This window comes from Rhinopithecus roxellana, chromosome 12 (genome assembly GCF_007565055.1).
Source record: "Rhinopithecus roxellana isolate Shanxi Qingling chromosome 12, ASM756505v1, whole genome shotgun sequence".
Taxonomy (NCBI): domain Eukaryota; kingdom Metazoa; phylum Chordata; class Mammalia; order Primates; family Cercopithecidae; genus Rhinopithecus; species Rhinopithecus roxellana.
This window is the reverse complement of record NC_044560.1, coordinates 14908314-14916633: the sequence shown is the minus strand read 5'-3', so window position 1 is coordinate 14916633 and position 8320 is coordinate 14908314. Positions and strand designations below refer to the sequence as shown.

At 46.3% G+C, this 8320-nt stretch overlaps 1 protein-coding gene across 1 annotated transcript; it reads left to right on the top strand.

Moving 5' to 3' along the window:
• The first annotated feature begins 331 nt into the window (after positions 1–331).
• On the top strand, positions 332–6996 carry STMN1 (stathmin 1). The gene is made up of 5 exons (XM_030942192.1): positions 332–439; positions 2089–2163; positions 3009–3181; positions 5447–5638; positions 6036–6996. Exons 1-5 carry the CDS (start codon positions 337–339, stop codon positions 6105–6107), a joined length of 615 nt encoding a protein of 204 aa, XP_030798052.1. The 5' UTR covers positions 332–336; the 3' UTR covers positions 6108–6996.
• The last annotated feature ends 1324 nt before the right edge of the window (positions 6997–8320 follow it).

The window sequence follows — 8320 nt, the reverse complement described above, 5'->3', positions numbered from 1 at the left end:
GTGGCTCTACAAGGCGGGGTCCAGGCGGCCAAGGTCTGGAAAGGTAGGGAAGGACCCCACCACCACGCCTGCTCCGCCCTGCCCTTGTTCTCGAGAAGGGGGAGCTGGTTCGGACCTAGTCCGGGGTCCACTGCCACTCCCTCTTCCACGGCGAGACCACCCCCGCAGCCCCAGGCCCACACCTGGGGATGCTCCCCAGGCGTCCCGCAACCCCCGCATTGTCCTCCTGCCCTCCCGGCCAGGACTACACTTCCCGGGGTGCTTCGGGGTCCCGGGGGGCGGGGCTACACGCGGGTTGTTGGGGGCGGGGGCGGCACGTGCCGCCGCTCTCGGCCAATGCGGAGCCCCGCGGGGAGGTCACGTGCCGCTGTTTGGCGCTTTTGTGCGCGCCCGGGTCTGTTGGTGCTCAGAGTGTGGTCAGGCGGCTCGGACCGAGCAGGTGGGTGCGGGGCTCGGAGGCGGCGGCTGCTGGCTGCGGCCAGCAAGAGGGATTCGGTCGGCGGGAGGGGCTGGGCCGTGGCAGCGACCCCCTGCTGCAGGCGGCGGGCGGGGCTGCGGGGCCCGGAGGGGCTGGTGGGCGGGGGTCGCTCCGCTTTGTGTGTGGATCGGGCGGGGCCTCGCCTTTGTCCCCGCTGTCTGGGGGCGCGGCTGTTCGTGGGCAGGGGGCTGGGCGAGCACCCGGAGTCCGCTCCGGGGTGCCGTCGAGGAGACAATAGGGGGCGTGGGCCGTCATTTACCTCCCTCCCTCCCTTCCCTGCGGGCCCCGCCGGGGTCCCCATTGTCTGAAGGGACGGGGCGGCGCCCCCCCGCGACCAGCGGCTTTAGGGCCAAACTGCGGGCAGCCAGGGACGCGACCCTCCCCGCGACCGTCCCTGGCGACCGCAGCTGGTGACTGAGGGGCGGCGCTCCCTGTCCCCGCGAGGGTTCTTCTGTCTTCGCGGCCGGACGGGCGGACAGCTTGGATGGCGGCAGGCTGGGCATAGGGACGGCGGGAGGCGGTGACGAGCCCACCGCGGGGCCACCCGGGGGCCTGTTCCCAGGGCCTGCCCCACCCGGTGAACTGTGACGGGGGTGGTGGCGGCGGCCTGAAGGTGTTTTTGGCGGGAGTTGGGGGGGGGGCGTCCGCGCGGGGGGAGTCAGGCAGGGGCGGAGTTACCCGGATTGGACCGTTAGCCCCGCCCACCCCTCCCCTTCCCACGCGCGCGGGCTCTGGGGTGTTGAGAGTTCGGGGAGATTCGAAAAGGCGCGGGGAGGAAGGGGGCGGGGCCAGGGGCCGGAGCGCAGGGCGTGCTCTGATTGGCCGGATGCGACCGGTCCTCTTTTCCTCGTCTGGACCGGGACCACGCCCATCCTGGGGCCGGTGCTGCGTCTAATTTTGTGCTTTGCCTAAATCTTGTCGCTGCCTCTGGTTTAAATTTCTAGCTTTTGGGAACCTGTCATCCTACGTTTTTGGTACTAGCTGGGGTCTACAAAAATCATAATCTTAAAAAGATCAAGAGATACAGCATTTTTCATGACATAACGGCAGCAAATATTATAAGTAAAAATCGAGAGGTTCATAAACATTTTGCTTGCTGTCTGGCAAGGGAGCTTAAACTTGAGGGACAATAGGAGTTCAACATTATTGGTTACTATTAGCTTGGGCGTTTTTTTATCCACCACGTCAGACACAGACAAAGCAGGGGTGGGTATTTCATTTACACAATGAGTTGTAGGCAGTATTAAGATGGCTCCGGGGGCACTGTTGAGTTGAATCTGGAATATCTTCTTACAGTTTCGGGGAAATGTTAAAGAGTTTATGGGGGAGAAAGATCCTTCACCCTTGTGACTTCTGATTTTAAAAATCCAAGAGTTTTATGAACGAGCAAACTCAGTTAACTTGATTTTCTGCAACCAATATCATATTAAGGTCATATTTCCTAATATGTTTATTTAGATTTTGATAAATTTTTTCGTGGTTAATGACGTCTTTATTCTACGTAGTGATTTTTCTGACGATGTATGTAGATGTGATGTGAGATCTCTTTTGGTTGATGACATATAGAAAGGCAAAGAAAGTGATTGCATGTTTTTGAAAATCATTTTCAGGGCTTTCCTTATCCCAGTTCATTGTGCAGAATACACTGCCTGTCGCTTGTCTTCTATTCACCATGGCTTCTTCTGGTAGGTAATCTATTTGGAAAAGCTGAAATTGTGATGGGCTTATGATTTTAGATTGAGATGGCTCAGGTCTTCACCTTTGATTTGGCACTTATGGTCTTATCCAAAACCTATTTTATGAATAGGAGAATTAAAAAATGATTATCACTTGAATGTGCCAAGAGCTCATAATTGTTTATTAGACAGTTTGGCTTAGTCTGAAGCAAAATTGTGGAGTTTGCACAAGTCTTTTGTTTATGAAAGCGATTGTCAAGACACTGATGTCTCAAAACAGTATTTATTAATCCAAAAATGTTGAGCTTTGTTTTTCTGGGAGATGGTTTTTGTTTTTTATTTTTGAGACAGGGTCTCACTCTGTTGCCCAGGCTGGAGTGCAGTGGCTTAATTATAGCTCACTGCAGCCTTGACCTCTGGAGCTCAAGTGGGCTCAAGCGATTCTCCCACCTCAGCCTCCATAGCATCTGGGACTATCAGCATGGGCCACCACACCCACCTAATTAAAAAAAATTTTTTTTTTGTAGAGATGGGCTTTCCCTTTGTTGCCAAGGCTGGTCTCAAAACTTCAGGGCTCAAGGGATCTTCCCATGTTGGCCTCTCGATAAAAGTGCTGGGATTATAGGCATGAGCCATGGTACCTGGCCTTGGGAAATGGTATTTAGATAATATCTTGCTGCAAACACATCTTCCCCTAGTGTCAGTAGGCTGATAGGAATAAAAAGGGGGGAAAACCACAACTTTCCTCATTAGCCCTAATTTAATACATTAAATTGATTTGGATTTTAGAAAATTACTGTTTATTAGAATAGGAGAATCTTGGTTTTCTGAATTATAAATATAATCAATTCTAGATATCCAGGTGAAAGAACTGGAGAAGCGTGCCTCAGGCCAGGCTTTTGAGCTGATTCTCAGCCCTCGGTCAAAAGAATCTGTTCCAGAATTCCCCCTTTCCCCTCCAAAGAAGAAGGATCTTTCTCTGGAGGAAATTCAGAAGAAATTAGAAGCTGCAGAAGAAAGACGCAAGGTAAACGAAGCAATTCACAGAAAGCAGGATATTAATATATGTAATGGGCGGATCAGTTTTATTTCTATAACAAGAAGAAAACAGAATTGTAGCTACACTGTGATTATTACATATGCCAGTGACTGGAAGGAAATACCAGTCCTCACTTATTGAACTCCTGTTACGTGCCAGCTCCTTTGTTTATATTTTTCTCCTTTAATACATGGTGTTGCCTCAAATAATGGAAATTAGAAACAGTTTCAGGAATGTTAAGTCGTTTTTCTGCAGTCATACAACTAGTAAGTGTTGGGGTCAGAATTCAAGCCCTGGTCTGCCTTAAACCGAAGCTCATGCTTTCTCTTTGAAAAGATATGTTGCCAGATGATTCTTTGGCACTTTGTTTTTTTTTTTTTTTTTTTTTTTTTTTTTTTTTTTTGAGACGGAGTCTCGCTCTGTTGCCCAGGCTGGAGTGCAGTGGCCGGATCTCAGCTCACTGCAAGCTCCGCCTCCCGGGTTCACGCCATTCTCCTGCCTCAGCCTCCCGAGTAGCTGGGACTACAGGCGCCCGCCACCACGCCCGGCTAATTTTTTGTATTTTTAGTAGAGACGGGGTTTCACTGTGTTAGTCAGGATGGTCTCGATCTTCTGACCTCGTAATCCGCCCGTCTCGGCCTCCCAAAGTGCTGGGATTACAGGCATGAGCCACCGCGCCCGGCCTGTTTTTGTTTTTTGAGAACTGTACAATAAAAACATTTTAAATTGCTAGTGTGATTGTGTTGCTCAGCTGGTATGGTAGCTTTTCTTTTCTAAGCAATTATATTATAAAGTAACTATCATTAAAAGCTAATTTGAAGAATCAATAAATATGCTAGTTGTAGAAAATTTGGAAAATACAGAAATTTATAAATGGAAATTAAAAGTTTTCATTATCCCACTTCCCAGAAGCAACCAGTGTTAACATTTTGGTGTGTTTCTTTCCATTCGGTGTTACTCATTAACAACTGTAGATAACTTTTCATTTAACTCCCTTTCCCAACAATCCTGATTGGATTGATTTTAAAGTTGGGGCAAGTAAGGCACAAAAAGTAAGGGTAATAACCTTCCTCAGACCAGCATAGTGTGATTTGTAGGACACACACACACCCGCCCAAAGAGCCACAGTGCTTACACTAAGAGTCATCTTCTATGCTTCTATGTAATAGTGTGAGTTCATGGAGTAGGAGGAAGCAATACAACCAAAGGTTGGACAGTGGAAAGTTTTTTAGACATCAACCCTGGCCCTGTAGTCATTAGCCTGTGCTTTACATAGTAACTGGCTAAATATAGTCAAACTCCCATCATGACTAGGATTTGGCAGAAGAGAATCAATAGAACCAGTGGCAGATGCTCTGTGGTTATCCTGCAAGTCAGTGGTTCCAAACACATCTGAATGTGTTTTGAGAACAAGCTGTTCTGTTGAAGGGGTCATACCAAGGGATGGTCTGGTAATTAATGCAGTTTCCTGAGACAAAAGCTAATAAGACTTTTCCTTGAAACAAATTTTTCTGTCTTAAATAGTAATCTGCAGGCTTAGTCTTACATTTCCTATCATTGTTTTATCAGTTATGGTTAAAATTTTTACAATGAGCTAGTTTTCTTTTGAAGTTAAATAGTGAAATTCTCTACAATAAAAGTGCTACTCACAAGTACATATTCCTCAAGTCATCCAGATACCATTAAGCAGTAAATCTTACAAGGATTTCCTTAAGGACTAATTGGGTAAGAGATTTCTGAACAGATAAGCAGTTTTCCAAAATTGAATACAAATACTAGAAAAAATATCATTTTTACAGTATGATAGGGATAATTCAGGTCCTAACTTCGGTATTATTTAAACCGGACCTTATTTTCTGCCCCTTTTCAGTCCCCTTAGTAAATGATTTTTATTGTAATTTTAACTAATGCTGAATACATTTTATTTTTTGAGGCAGAGTCTGTCACCCAGGGTGGAGTGCAGTGGTGCGATCTTGGCTCACTGCAACCTCCACCTCCTGGGTTCAAGCAATTCTCCTGCCTCAGCCTCCCAAGTAGCTTGGATACTACAGGTGCCCGCCACCACGCCTGGCTAATTTTTGTATTTTTAGTATAGGTGGGGTTTCACCATGTTGGCCAAGCTCGTCTTGAACTCCTGACCTCAAATGATCCACCCACCTTGGCCTCCCAAAGTGCTGGGATTACAGGCGTGAGCCACCACTCCCAGCCTGAATACATTTCAAAGTGCCTAGCCTATTAAACTTTTTTTTCCAGTCGCATGAAGCTGAGGTCTTAAAGCAGCTGGCTGAGAAACGAGAGCACGAGAAAGAAGTGCTTCAGAAGGCAATAGAAGAGAACAACAACTTCAGTAAAATGGCAGAAGAGAAACTGACCCACAAAATGGAAGCTAACAAAGAGAACCGAGAGGCACAAATGGCTGCCAAACTGGAGCGTTTGCGAGAGAAGGTTGGTTTCTTACCTTGTAAAAGGGTTGAGCCTGGAGTTTGATGCACCAATTAGTTGGCTTGAACTAAGTGCTTTGATAAAAGATGTTTGGTGTCTTTTTGTCATCCATTTGGGGCTTAACATGTTAAATGAAAGGTATATTTTAAGATGGAATATTCAGTAATTCCCAGCATAATTGCACAGTCCTTCAAAGACCAGTATGCGGCTTGTTAGGTTCTACAAGGGACCCAGGAGATTCGATCATGTCTCAGAACTCAAATTTTGTGGTTCCGACAGGCTGTAATATATGCACCGAGGTTGTGTTGGGCCTCTTTGAGGTGGGGGCTGGGGGTCGTGACTTGACAGGCTTTTTTTTTTTTTTTTTTTTGACTGATGACACCTTACCCTTCCTTTACAGGATAAGCACATTGAAGAAGTGCGGAAGAACAAAGAATCCAAAGACCCTGCTGACGAGACTGAAGCTGACTAATTTGCTCTGACAACTGACTTTCTCCCCATCCCCTTCCTAAATATCCAAAGACTGTACTGGCCAGTGTCATTTTATTTTTTCCCTCCTGACAAATATTTTAGAAGCTAATGTAGGACTGTATAGGTAGATTCAGACTGTAAGATGTTGTTTTAGGGGCTAAAGGGGAGAAACTAAAAGTGTTTTACTCTTTTTCTAAAGTGTTGGTCTTTCTAATGTAGCTATTTTTCTTGTTGCATCTTTTCTACTTCAGTACACTTGGTGTACTGGGTTAATGGCTAGTACTGTATTGGCTCTGTGAAAACATTTGTGAAAAGAGTATGTAGTGGCTTCTTTTGAACTGTTAGATGCTGAATATCTGTTCACTTTTCAATCCCAATTCTGTCCCAATCTTACCAGATGCTACTGGACTTGAATGGTTAATAAAACTGCACAGTGCTGTTGGTGGCAGTGACTTCTTTCGAGTTAGGTTAATAAATCAAGCCATAGAGAGCCTCCTGGTTGATACTTGTTCCAGATGGGGCCTTAGGGCTGGTAGAAATACCAACGCACAAATGACCGCACGTTCTCTGCCCTCAGTTTCTTGCCCCAGTGTGGTTTGCATTGTCTCCCTCCACAATGGCCGCTTTGTTTGGATGCCTCAGCCCAGGTCAGCTGTTACTATATTCTTTCAGATGTTTATTTGCAAACAAGCATTTTTTGTTCTGTGTCCCTTTTAAAAGGCAGATTAAAGGCACAAGCGTGTTGCTAGAGAACAGTTTAGAGAGAATCTCAAGGTCCTACTTGGTGGTTTGCTTGCTCTACATTACAGGTGGGGCATGTCCTCATCCTTTCCTGCCATAAAAACGATGACGCGAGAATCAGAATATTAATAAAACTTTGTGCTGCTGTAGCAACTCCTGTGAAATGACTAAAGGGAACCTTAATTATTTCTAGAGTAGCATTTGACAGATACGTCATCTTGTATCCAGAGGCTGTCATAGTCCCCATTGTCAGTGCATTGCCTTTCAGGGAACGCCTTTGGCAGCTTTCCTGTGCTATTTGGGAAATAGCCTAATTATATATATTTTGTGGCTCTTAGACATCTGTATAAAAGCTCTTGGAAGCCAAGCACTTATAGCAAAAGATGATTGCTAATACTGCGGTGGGGTCCACGTGTTGCTAACGCATGTGCCTCTGTGGCTTGGGCTGTATCTTGAGATTGGGGTTTTACCACACTTATTTATGAGAACAACAGCCTACCTCAACTTACCTAAGATTGTTAGGATTAAATGGGTTTGTGGCAAGAGAGCACACTTAGAACATAGGTATTTAGCATTCCATATAAATCACGATTACTGTTTTCAACCAGAGGCTAATGAGTGATTTAAGTTTATACTCTTGAGTTGGAAATTATTATGCAGTTTTTGTATTCTTTGAATTGACTTTTAAATTTACTTAAATGATGAATCAGAGGAATTCTGAACAAAGCTTGGTATTAAGAGTTATGCCCATGTAGGGCAAATAGGAACAAGTGCAAGTGTAGTTGAATACAACAATAGGTTCCGAGCAATACCTAAACCAAGAGGACGGGATGAGGCTTGTGTGCAGTGGTGCAGCACAGTTCATCTTGGCTCCTGTCTCTGGCACATAGTAGGTGCCCTGGGATCTTTAAAATGCCAGTTCTGAGTAGATGGGAATACAAAGAGGGCCTGAGGGTAGAAACTTGGCATAATGATACAAGGTGTCCTACAAGTGGCAGTAAGCTTTTGTTCATCGAGGACATTTAGGGAGGGAAACTGGCCTCAGGAGAAAGCAGGGGAAGGATCAACATAGGCCTGAAAGGATGCCCCGTCAGTTGCCACCAATCCCACGGTGGCCCTGACTTCTATCCGAGGGTGATCCTGAGCCCCTGCCTTGTGACAGGCTTAAGTCACAGGAAACTGAAGGGGATGCATCTTATCACAGAAATAGCAGCTCTGGCTTTTCTATTTCACCTTGACCTTTGGAGAAGCACTTAGTCCTGGACCCCCATTTTCTCCTGGATAAAATGAGACAGTTGGGGGACATCAGTTAAGTAACTGTCACTCCCACATTCTTTGCATCTGACTTGGAGTGAAGCGAAGGAGCGGTGGCACCTACGAGCTTCTGGGAAGTGTCTCTTGGCATGCTTTCCCGGGCCCAGCATTCTCTGTGCCATCATGGGAGTCTGCATCTGTCCCAGTGGGGCCAGCCTC

Bases quoted from the DNA above. Each gene is read 5' to 3' on its own strand.
- STMN1 (XM_030942192.1), top strand. From the start codon at position 337: ATGCGGAGCCCCGCGGGGAGGTCACGTGCCGCTGTTTGGCGCTTTTGT. The intron at 2,164-3,008 runs GTAGGTAATCTA...AATCAATTCTAG, and splicing joins ATTCACCATGGCTTCTTCTG to ATATCCAGGTGAAAGAACTG. The intron at 3,182-5,446 runs GTAAACGAAGCA...TTTTTTTTCCAG, and splicing joins CTGCAGAAGAAAGACGCAAG to TCGCATGAAGCTGAGGTCTT.